Source organism: Diabrotica undecimpunctata, chromosome 3 (genome assembly GCF_040954645.1).
Source record: "Diabrotica undecimpunctata isolate CICGRU chromosome 3, icDiaUnde3, whole genome shotgun sequence".
Classification (NCBI taxonomy): domain Eukaryota; kingdom Metazoa; phylum Arthropoda; class Insecta; order Coleoptera; family Chrysomelidae; genus Diabrotica; species Diabrotica undecimpunctata.
The window spans coordinates 16,341,504-16,354,794 of record NC_092805.1 but is presented as its reverse complement, the minus strand read 5'-3'; the positions used below and the strand labels follow the sequence as shown (position 1 = coordinate 16,354,794).

The following is a 13,291-nucleotide window of genomic DNA, read 5'->3' as shown; positions in this document are numbered from 1 at the left end:
ACTGATTGATTTACGATGAGTAATCCGGTTGTAAAAATACCGGCTGGTTTCTCCCTTTCGCAATGGGTATGTATATCAAAATAAAAAAAAAATGAAAGCCAGAGGACTACATAAAACTCTATTTTAAAAAGAAGTGAAATCAAACATAAATATACATAACCAAACATACAATTATAACTAAACAAGAGTTTATACAAACTTATATTAGTTAATATGAAACGACACCAAAAAGATAACCATATTGGTATTGTGGATCTTTCATAGCTTTTAATGAGTTTCAATTTTAAAAAAACTCCTTTTATTAAAAGCAATAGAGACACATACTGTTAAAATCAGTTTTATGGCAACACAATATTGGAACAGATTCCATCAGGTCCATATAAAGAATCAATTGTGCCATATTCAATGTAGTCCAATTTCTGGCCTCTTCATTTATTCTTACAGCTTTTATATGATTCATTTCATTAAAAAATTCTTGTTTATTGAATTCTTCGAAGGATTCACAAAATTTTTCAGCTGAAGCACAAAGTTCTGGTTACAATCATTATAAATACTCGAACTGAACGATTTTGAATTTTTCGAATAGTCTCCCTTCTTTGCATTCTAGTTTGAAGGTATTGGTGTAGCTTGGCTAAACATTCAAGCATAGACCTTTTAGTGTCACCTTCGAGCGATAGTCCGGCAACTTCGGCTGTTTCTCCAGGCTTTATTTTTTTTATACGTCTTTTACTTTTTTTTCAAGGGAGATTCCCATTTTATCACATTTTTTAGAAGCAAACTGGTGAGTCTTCGTGACCAACTCATATTGACTGTCCTCCAAAAAGACTTTCAAATTTCGGAGTTTTGTTACGACGTTTTTAAGGCTTAAACCCTTCGTAAATACCTCTATGCACTGTTTATTACTTACAAAATGTACCCCCATAAATGAAAGAGTCCCGTGTGTTAATATTTTCCTTGTCGTCGCACAATTTTTCAGTCACTTGAACTAATTTATCAAGTATGCAGTCCTAAAATAAAATTTGATTTTGTTTTATTTTGTCCTGTTAGGTACCATTATCGACACATGAGTTTCTGCCCGTACTATTTTGGATTCATGCTGGTGGATACTTTTATGGATCAGGTGCGCTGCAATACTACGATCCTAAGTATTTCATTGATTATGATATAATAGTTGTAACAATGAATTATCGATTGGGACCATTAGGTAAGTATTGTAATGTATTTTTACTACGTCTTATTGTATTGGCATTAATAAGAATATTAAAATTTTTATGGGAAATTCCCAGTGGTTGGCTGTATACCAGAGTTTAAAAAAACTTACAATGAAGTAAAAACTTCTAAAGTATAATGGTATACATTTTTTGCATTGAGATGCTTTATTAAACATCCGAACATATTTTAGAACAGCAGAATATATAGAACAATTTGCAAATGATATCCTACAATGCCAGTAATGAAAACAGCTATGAAAAAGATGACTAATTAGTTTTCCCTTGCTTCTACTGTGTCCTCAACTTTCTCCATACCGCTCACTTTGGTCTTGATAATATTATAGTGACTTTTGATTCTATATAATGCACAACTTATAGATTAATCCACGACATGTGGTAATTATGTCCTAATGCTTCAAAATCTTCAAAATATCAAGATTCGCATTTGTTCATCATGAATTCGATGTTGTTGTTTAACTGCTACCACTTTTACTACACTTATTTTTCTTCGCAACCCCCATCATGCTCTTTTGTTTATCAGACTTATTATCAGAACTGAAACTCAAACTAGTTCTTACTTTTCCATCCTCACTGACACTCTTACTCTCACTTCTACTCTTCCGCCTCTGACTCATGTTGTCTTCCAAAAACTGAGTAAGTTGGTGGAACTAGTGCTCCCACATCAGGTTCTGCTTTTGCACTGTGTCACCATTTTTATCGTGACGCCGTAGTTTTAAAATACCTGTAAAAATTTCTTTGATTTATTCAGAGGGGATTTTGAGAATCGAAGATACGTTCTTCCTTTTCACGTATTGGCTTTTTGTAAATTGATACAAAATATAATCTCTGGTTCTGTACATAAATTCTGCTATTGGCAGAAAATGTATTAGTAGGATACAAAATATCAGACTTAACTACCCAGTTGCCTCTGACTAAAACTGCTACAACGGGAATAACTTTCAATAACGAATCTGTTGCTGTCTTTTCTCCCCCCGTTAAAAGCACGAAATCTGCCAAAATAGTGAGGGTAAAAGTTATTTTTTTTCCAAAAAGGTTAAAAAAAATAAAAATCGACCTGTCAGAGAGCTTTAGCTATTAAGTCACAGTGGCGCACCAAGGGGGGGGGGGGGGTTTGGGGGTTAAACCCCACCCCAGGACCCTATTCCGACACTGTTACTTACTCATTTTAAAGACTTAAAATGGAGGTACCATCATAAAAAAAATTTGCTGACCAACTAAAACCCCCCCAGAGGCAAATTCTAGGTGCGCTACTGTTAAGTCATGATATAATAGACCATTTCCACACTTTATAAACACTTTAGTCTATTGTCGTTTTATATTAGATAGGCAAAATAAAAAACTAGGCGGACTGTAACACTGGCTTTATTAAAAACTGTAACAAAACGCTGTTAAAACTAAATTTTATCGTTTTTTTGTACATGGAAACCTTTACGAACAAATTTATTGTTTTATACCGAACTGCTTACAATTGTACATTACTTGTTGATGTCTCGCTATCGTCTCTCGTTCTCTCCTTGGCGCACACTCTGCTTGCTGAAATAACGCACTGTTGCCGGTTGCAATAAAAAGTCTGAAATAAGTCTGATTGCGGCGCAAACACTATGTATATTGTATTTCGAATAGACATTTTATTAAGCTTAGGTAAATGAGTAGTTTTTGTTTTTAAACGAGGTTTGCTTTTTCCAGGAGAAGATTAAACAGGATTTTTTTCTTTTATTTTTCTTATATTGTATACTGTTTTTCTTGTCAATTTAAGTGTAGCTGCTACCCTCTAAAATTAAGCTAAAATATTATCAATATTTGTAATTGAAATTGAAAGAAACCAAAAATAAAAAAAGTTCCTAATTATAAATATTTTGTTATGTAATAAAGTTGGCATATAAATATAAATATTAATAATATACCGGGTGGTGAATCGTCAAATGGGTCATAGGATACTCAATGGGAAATTCTGAATTGTTGAATTTCTGCTTCCCTAATTATTTTACATCAAAAGTCATAAGAATCTATTTGTAGAGGACTGAAATCTGTATTAAAACTGTTCTTCGAATTAAACGTACTCCTAAAAGTCAGGTAATACTTAGTGTAAGAATGTGTATGATGTGTTGCGTTTGATCATGTTGATGTAAGATGTTTTACAATATATTGAATTGTCAATATTTTTATTTTATGGTTACATTGTAAACAATAAATTTTACTAAATGCCACTACTACTACTACTGAACAATAAATATTACTTTGTAAACATTAAATTATATTTTTTACAAAACCAATAAATTTATTGAAATATACTCAGTTGACGAAAAATCGCAATAATGTTGTATTCAGGCAATAGTGCGAACACTACCTGATCTTTATTTAACTTAAGATATTCTAATATACTTCAATTCAATTCCAGGTTATACAACAATCCATATAATTTCAATATAGTTCGAATGTGATCCTTATTCCTAAAAATAATTAATGGTATTTTCTAAATATAAAACAAATAATGTTCAAACAATCCTCCATTTTGTAGCAAGTCTTTATTTTGAATTTAAAGTTTCCTCATAGAAAAATGACCCAATAATATTGTGTCTAAACATTCCTAACCAGACATTTATTTTTCGACGATATTGGGTATGGCTTTCATAAATATCCTCAGGCTTTCTTGTCGACCAAATTCTATAACTTTGACCATTTGGTTCATTATTTAATGTAAATGTACATTCATCACTAAACAAAATGTTTTTTAAAATTGTCTGAAAAATTTCAAACGTCTGTTACTGTTAAAAAATATTGAACAATGAAGATTCATTGTTTATTCTTACAGCAATCCATATTTAATAACTTTAAACGAACACTAAACTCCTTATGTCCTTTACTTTATTAAATATTTTTCGTCTTCTCTTATTTTCAGGTTTTTTAACAACAGGCGACAACGTTATCCCCGGAAATCTAGGACTGAAAGATACATTCTATGCTCTAAAATGGACATAAATATGATAATATCAATTTATTTGGAGGAGATAAAAATAAAATTACAGTAATGGGCGAAAGTGCAGGATCAACAACAGCAGGATTTATGCATCTTAGTAAAAGAACGCACGGTAAGCTATATATTTTTAAATTAAACTTGTTATTACTGCGGATCAGTTGAATTTTATTTGGATAAATAATTGAATACTGTTTCCTCGCATATAATATCATAAGAGAAAAAATTTTGCCGGCAATTTTTTCGAGTGGTATGAAAGTTTGTTGACTGGCAAATTTCACAAATTAAATTTTGACAGTTAAATCACGAGGTCAGTCGAGTGATTTTGTCAAAATTTCATAAGCGAAAATTGCCAAAAGGCAACAAACAATAAATCCAGAAGAATAGTATGCCGGAACATAATTTTCTCTCGAATGATATTCGACAAGAATATTTCAGAAGAAAATGAATGCACCACATCAACGAAACATAATCTTTATTTATTTGTTAACAATATTAACACGTTGAGTGCCAGATGAGACCAACGTGGTCGCGTCCATTTCTGGGACGTAATTGCTGTGTGATACCAACGTGGACCCATATGCAGCGTCGAAACATTTCGTTATATGAAGCAGCGTTGGTCTCGTTGTATTCATTTAAATCAATGGGATAATGAAACGTATGGCCTGACGGTCCAGTTGCTATATTTGGATTTATATTTAAGCCTAGCTGAGGTAAAAAGAACGATCAAAACTCTAAAGAACAAAAAAGCAGAAGGTCCCGGCGGAATACCAAATGAATTGATAAAAAACGACTTAGAAGACTTACCGGCAGAATGGACCCAAGCATATATGACATCAATATACAAGAAAGGAAATAGAAAAAACTACGAAAACTATCGGGGAATCAGCATTATATGGTCTATAGGCAGACTGTATGGAAAGACCATAAAGGAAAAATTAGAAATATATATACAAGATAAAATCGGAGAAGACCAGGCAGGTTTCACAGCGGGGAAAGCATGCTTAGATCACATTTACACGGTCGAACAACTAATAGAAAAAAGAATGGCCAAAAATAGATCCGTCCATCTGGCTTTTGTTGATCTTAAGAAGGCATATGATTCAATACCTAGAACCAAGCTATGGGAAGCAATGGAAGACATCGAAGTTCCACGAAGATTAATAAACGCGGTAAAAGCACTCTACAAGAATAACGAAGTATGCATTTAAGACGACAAAGGGAGTACTACAGGGTTGCTCCACATCTCCCACCCTGTTCAAAATATTCCTGGAAAAAACCCTGAAACCATGGAAAAGAAAGTGCGAAGGAATGGGTATACCAGTAAGGAACGAATATCTATATACGCTAAGTTTTGCCGACGACCAAATAGTGATCGCACAAGACGAGGATGACCTCAGTTTTATGATGAGAAAACTGGAGCAGGAATATACAAAGAATGGGATGGAAATAAACCTAAAGAAAACTGAATACCTAACAACGGAGAATACAGAAATAAAACAGCTGGAAATAGACGAAGGTAAACAAATCAAAGGAACGGACAAGTATAAGTATTTAGGTTTCATAATATCAAACAAAGGAACAACGGAGGAAGATATAAAAAATAGACTAGGACAAACAAGAGACTGCATACGAAAATTGAACCCGGTACTATGGGATAAGAACATCAGCATGAAAACAAAGAAAAAAATATATAATACCATGACAAGAAGTATCCTCACTTATGGGTGTGAAAATTGGACAATAAATAAGAAAACCAAAAACAAAATAAGAGCAACAGAGATGGAATTCCTAAGGAAAAGCTGCAGAGTAACAAGAAGAGATAGAATAAATAACATGGAGATTAAGAGGAGAATGAGAATGAGAAGAGGTTAACCTGGTACGGACATGTCAGAAGAGCAGACCAAAATATGTGGATAAATAGAATAACAGAGTGGAGCCCGATAGGAAGAAGAAAGAGAGGCAGAAGTGGACAAAGCAATGAGTAGAAGAAACCTACAGGAAGGGGACTGGCTAAACAGGAAAAATTGGAGAAAACGGTTGAGTGAAGGAATACAGTGAAAACTGTGGAAATCCTTGTATATATATATATATATATATATATATATATATATATATATATATATATATATACGAGACCGTTGTGGCACCCTACAGCAATATGACTTTTTTCTGTTTTAAATAAAAATCGTAATTTTTAAAGGTTTCTATAATTTAAATTTATTTATTTACTTACAAAGAAGTACATGTACATGAAAATAAAACTTTAGTCTGCATGACAACTTAAAATAAAGGGAACAAGGGCTTTGGTATTTTATATTTTTGTTGCGTTATGCGCTACAAAAAAAAAAACAAGAAATACAGTAATGTTTTTTACAATTAGAGCACTTCAGTGAACTTTGTGAGGTTTCTCTTGGAACCCGATTGTTCAGAAGAGATCTTCGCATAACAAATAACGCAACGTCTTCTATTAGCTTGACAAACATCTTCCAGTATATGTGAGGCTTCCTCGGACTCTTCATTATTTGGCGTCAAATCTTCACCTTCTCGCAATAGTCCCTTTACAACTTCCTCTCTAAATTTAGTAATGACATATTGACATTGGCTATTTCTTGATGAGCAATATAAGCATTTACAAGACACGTTCCCGTTAGGAGTTCCAACACCAGCTTTCTGTACCATTTTAAGCTTCGCCTTAAGGAAGTATTATAGGCTTTCACTTGATCGGATAAATCAATAAATGCCTTACATTTATTATAATCTATAACTATTTTTGGCTTGAAAATGTCTTGTCCTCTTTTCTTCACTGGAACCATCTCAGCTGTGTGCTTAGTACTTAGACACAGAACATCGCGTTTATCACGCCATTTTTGTAGCACAATTCCTTCCTTACATTCAGCAGCAACCGTTTCATCCTTTTTAAGTTTTTTTTTTTTGAATAACATCTTTTGGGTTGAATTTTCGATTTACACGTAATGTTCCTACAAGATGGGTATTTCGCTTTAATAATTTAGTTGCTAACATGCAAGAGGTATTCCAATTATCCGTGTAAAGTGTGCCTCCTTTGTCTAAGAGATTGTTCATTAGATCCATGACCATTTTTGATGGAACTGACATTTGCTCTTTTTTGGATTTACCACAATACACATATACTAAAGTTATAGGTATAACCCTTTTCAAGGCATAACTTCAACAACTTAATGCGAAACTTATGACGTTTGTTTTTGATATACTGTAAAAACTTTAGCCGTCCTCTAAACGGAACTAACGTTTCATCGATACATATATTTTCTGAAGGTACAATCGAACTCTGAAATGTAATTCTCAATTTTTCTAATAGGGGCGTCAGTTTTTGCAACCTGTCGTCTGACAAAATTGTGTAATACGGCCGCGAAAGACCGCTGTCACCACTGTAATAAACGCTGTTAATACTTTAACATCCTCGTCTATAATGTTAAGTAATACTTAACTCTGCGAGCGGAGGAAAGGCTTACTGGTCCAACTAGTCCGAACTGACGTGATTCTGCCCTCGCGGCTTTACTAGAAGGTAGGGAAAATTGGGATAAGGGGATGAAGGACGTTCAGATGCAGGCCCTGTAAAGAGTTAGAGGTTATTTGCTTACTTTAGAAGCCGGAGAGATGTACAAAGCGAAAAGTGTGTTCTCTTCTAGTCTCTACCTGAAACGGGCCGGGAAAGAACAAAAGTTGTTACAGACCGGGCTAACTGATTAACGATTGCGTTTGGGGGGTGGGGTTGTTTCCCTTGGGTATTTGGCTGATACATTACAATTGCATTATTGCTGAAATGGAGCATCTTGAGTAAAATTTAAAACTTGTTGCGAGGGATAACTTTGCAGATATAATTACTATATATTTTGTCTCGAGACCAATAGCTCCTCACTTCAGGAAATGGACATAAACCCATTCAAAGAGTAATTCCGAATAGTTTTTCTATTTCATCTGAGTTTGTTTGTTTCCAGGATTTTACGCGAGAATTAGGATAATCGTTTTTCTCAATGCACTGGTCAGCATAGCGACTAGTTTCAGTCACCTAAAAGTAGAAAAATAGTTAAAAAATTATTTTTGCCTATTACCATTAAGTTTATAATATCCTCATTTACAAACAATTTGTAAAAATCATACATAGTTTCATACAATTCCGCTCGAAATCCAGTACCATTTTCGTTTGCCGCAAAATCAAATTTCTGGTATTTGCAGTTTTACCTATTCAAGGTAATTGCCACTGACTGGCTCCCAGACATATGTAGCATTAGTAACTTGTTGGTCATCTTCTTCGTCACTTGATGAGAAAACCTGCATTTGTTGAATAACAGCTTCAATGGTATCTGCTATATTGTGTTGTGGTTTATTGACTGGTTGGATAATTTCACTAGATATCGATGTACCTAAGTTCACTTCTTGTAAATTGGCAGTGCGTTTTGAGCCACATATTTTTGTTACAACTTTCTTCTTCTTGCATGGCTGATATTCTGATGAATCAGAGTCAGACTCGTTCTCTGATTCGGGTTCAAATTCATCTGATGTTCCGTCGGGTTCAAAATCGTTCACATTCTCTTCGTCGGAAAAGCATTATTGCAATAACTTTTCTACACGTTGCTGTTCTTTCTCAAAAATAGACATCTTTACTCACCAAAAGTTCAACAATAACCGAACCCATCCGATATTGTAAACAACGTTCGCGCCGTGACGTAAACCTTTGCGAGTCGAAATCTGTGAATATATTACATCAGTATGGTGTGATGTTCAGATGGCTATCGACCAAGCGAAACGAAGGAAGGCTTCTGGTCCTGACGAAATACCTGCAGAATTGTTAAAACTATTAGATAATGAGAGTGTTGCGATTATCACATCCTTCTTTAATAAGATATACAGCAGCGGCAAATTACCAGACAACTGGTTAGAATCGATATTTATAACTATTCCCAAGAAAAACAATGCCAGACAGTGTAGCGACTATCGACTTATCAGTTTAATGAGTCACACGCTCAAAATTTTTATGAAAATATTGCATTGTAGCATATATAAACGTTGTGAGGGGATAACTGGTGATGAGCAGTTTGGTTTCCGAAACGGTATGGGTACTCGAGAAGCTCTTTTTTGCATGCGAATACTCTTACAAAAGAGCATTGAGTTTAGGAACAATATTTACGTATGTTTTATAGATTTCGAAAAAGCCTTTGATAGAGTACCACATACATTATTATTTCAATGCTTAGACTCAGTTGGTCTGGACACGTATGACATTAGATTGCTTAAAAATCTTTACCGCTAATCAGACCGCTTGTGTTAAGGTGGACCAAGAGGTTTCAGCTAAAGTTTCTATTAAGCGTGGTGTCGGACAGGGATGTGTTATGTCACCGATGTTGTTTAATGCCTACACTGAACCAGTTTTTGAAATAGCGTTAAATAATCGCCGCGAAGGTGTTAAGATCGGTGGTGAAATTATTAACAACATCAGATACGCCGATGACACCGCAATAATGGCAGAGAGTCTAGAAGATCTTCAAACCCTGCTGAATGCTGTAAACATTGAATGCACTGAAAAGGGCTTAACAATCAACGCAAAAAAAATGGATGGTGGTCGGAAAAATTAATATTGAAGACTAAGTACTAAGATTATATAACAAAATCCTGGAAAGGGTGGAACACTTTAGATATCTGGGTAGCTGGATTGACTGCAGGGTTGAAAGTGACGAGGAAATTTCGACCAGAACAGAACTCGCACGGAAAAACTTTATTAACTGGCGTTCTGTAGTATGCAGTAGAAGTCTGTCGTTGACCACACGTCTAAGAGTATTGAAATGCTACGTCTGGTCCACTTTGTTCTATGGATGTGAAACCTGGACAACAAAAATAAAAAATCTTAACATATTAGAAGCGTTTGAGTTATGGTGTTACCGTCGCATGCTCAGAATCCCGTGGACAGCACACATATCTAACGAACTCGTGCTAGAGACCGTGCACAAAGAGCGAGCATTGATCAACATCATCAAAATGAGAATGGTCCAATACTTCGGTCATATAATGAGAGGACCTAAATATCGCTTACTCCGGTTAATCATTCAGGGCAAAATCGAAGGAAAACGTTGGGTCGGAAGAACACAACTGTCCTGGCTGCGTAACATTAGACAATGGACAGGTCGAACGGTCAAGGAACTGTTTCATCTAGCTGCCGACCGAGAATCATTTCATCAGCTTGTCAATATGACGATAGCCAACGCTTAAATACAAGCACGGCACACAAAGAAGAAGATGGTGTGGTGACACATTGGTCTCATATGGCCCGAAAGCAAAAATTTAAACTCAGAGGCTGCTTGGGACCAACCTGTCACCATTTTTGTTTTTTTTTTGTTAAATTGCAGGTTTTTAATCTTTTTCTTTCAATATTTAATAGCACAAAAATTATTTATGGTTATTTTCATAAATTGCCAAAAAAATTTGGCTCCACGGACAGTTTTTTTTCTGTCCTTAGCGGCACTCATTGTGTTAAATATACAAGTATTATAAGCTATAGTAGTTTGTCCATTCTTTTCTACCAAAGCATGATTTTGTGTACTATTTCCCTGTAGCATTTGGGAATCGAAGGTCCAGCTTCATTTGTTGTTGTGAGGAATTCGGAAGTACTTCTGGTAGATGCAGTCTCCTTAGTTGTATCGCATCAGTTCTTCAATCATCATGATGACATTAAAATGTCAGTTGGTAGTTTAGATTTTTTCCTAGGTGCTTAGTTACCCTACCGGACAAACAGTGTGTCATCCGAGACTTTTAAATACATAGATAGATTGAGAAATAGAATAACTCTCAAATTAGGTTTAAATTAAAAATATATCATCATACTATGAAAAATTAATTAATTCTTATCGAATTTTCGTAAATATTTCAGGTATGGTAGCAGGATATATTTTGGAGAGTGGTACACCAATTTCCCCCTATGCTTTCCAATCAAATGCTAGACACTACGCTTTTAAACTGGCAAAAGCTCTCGACAGTACCTTTACATCTGAAGATTCCAGTCAACTTCGGGAAACGCTTTTAACCAAAACCGCTGAAGAAATTACAGACGCAGTGGTAATTATTTTTAAACAGTTAAATTATTATTTTATTTAGTAGTGTTTTATTTATCGTACCGCATATTGCTTGGGAATAATGTTTTTTATAAGGTAGTCCTTTTCTTCTTCTTCTTATAGTGCCGTGCACCTATAGCGCGTTGGCGAATTATCTTAAAGCCAGACGTCTGTCTTTTGCGGCATGCAACAGATCACCAGTGTTATTTATGCCTGTCCAGTTCTTTATTAGTATTATATACTTGCCATTCATGACATGACATGTGTCAAAATTTTAAGTTTTAAAAACAATTAGTTTGGTTTTTACAGCCGTCAAAAGCAAGCAAATTTTGTGTTTTCAAGAGAAATGGAGAAAGTCGAGTATCATTCGGTGATTAAGTTCCTCCACAAAAAGGGTAAAACGAATGTGCAAATCAAAGCCGACCTGGACGAAGTTTATGGTGAGGTTGCACCTTCGTTAGCAACAGTAAAATTTTTGGAAAGCTGAATTTGTTCGTGGTCGTACGAGTGTTTTTGATGATAAGCGTCCCGGGAGGCCACATGAGGTCACCACGCCGGAAATGATCAACAAAGTCCATGACATAATTATGGCAGATCGCCGAATTAAGCTCCGCGAGTTAATAGAGGTCCTAAACATTTCCTACGAACGCGTACACATTATTCACCATCATTTGGACATGAAAAAGCTATCCGCGCGATGGGTGCCGCGTTTACTGACAATCCATCAAATACAAAAACGTGTGACCACTTCGGAGACGCTTTTGGCGATGATACGACGCGATCCGAAGGATTTTTTTCGCCGATTTATCACTGTTGATGAAACCTGGGTCCATTATTACACACCGGAAACCAAAGAACAGTCGAAACAGTGACGCAAACGCGGCGAAGGACCGCCGAAGAAGGCAAAGAGTGCACATTCGGCCGGCAAAGTGATGGCGACTGTCTTCTGGGATGCGAAGGGCATCATCCACATCGACTACTTGGAAAAAGTAAAAACAATCAATGGTGAGTACTGCGCACCATTATTGGATCGATTCGATGCCGAATTGCGTCGAAAACGCCCCGGTTGGGAACGCAAAAAATTGCTCTTTCACCAAGACAAAGCACCGGCTCACCGATCGGCCGTCGCCATAGCAAAATTACTCGAATTGTCTATGAATTGGGTGAACACCCACACTACTCCACAACTTGTTTTTTCCATCAAAGGCAAGAAAAAAATCAATCCACCCTCGTAATATTCGTATATTCAACTGAACTTATTTTTTCGTTGACAATCCTGTTTTAATGGCTAAAGTTCCGTAATATAACTATAGATTTCAGTAATATAACTAAACAAATACAAATGCAAAACTGCAAAAACTGTGTGCAAAAAAGAAACTTAAGTGTCAACCTGATGCATACCTTAATAGCCTAGACAAAAGAAAATGGTACCTATACCAAATCAAGGTTTAGTTAAAAAAATTATCTTTCCGTAAAAGTATCGATTTAATTTTACAGGATCATTTTTTAAATATTAAAAACTTCAAAATTACCAAAACTGAATTTTTTAGATCCCTCAAAAAGTCGTCTCCATAAAGTTTTTAGACTTTCTAAATAAAATTTGACCTATAATTTGTTTAAGTACTTAAGAAAAATCGTTGAAATTAGTTATTCTGTTTGTTTATTAAAAAGTTGATTTTGACAATTTAAAAAATGCGGTTATTATTGTTCCATTTCAGGAGTCTATAATTGATATTTTTTTCGTTTAGACGTATAATTGCAAGATGTGTAATAAGAAATCTAAATTTCAACGATAAACCCCCAAAATACTGTAATAATTTAGTGATTAGACATGCATCTAATCACTAAAAAGTTTGGACTCAGTTTCATCTTCAGGAATAATCGAAGTGGCGCTATCTATAACAAAATGTAAAATATTAGATAAATGAAATAATATTCCTTTTCCAAAGTAATATCTTTGTGCCAATTTTTTATAACAATTTTAAAATATATATTGAAAT

At 35.0% G+C, this 13,291-nt stretch overlaps 1 protein-coding gene across 1 annotated transcript in view; it reads left to right on the top strand.

Moving 5' to 3' along the window:
• LOC140435683 (uncharacterized) overlaps window positions 1-13,291 on the top strand; it is a 125,126-nt gene that overhangs the window by 29,525 nt on the left and 82,310 nt on the right. Inside the window, 4 exon segments of the mRNA XM_072524404.1 lie at window positions 1,048-1,204; window positions 4,132-4,211; window positions 4,213-4,321; window positions 11,111-11,295. Coding sequence (XP_072380505.1) covers window positions 1,048-1,204; window positions 4,132-4,211; window positions 4,213-4,321; window positions 11,111-11,295 — 531 coding nt within the window.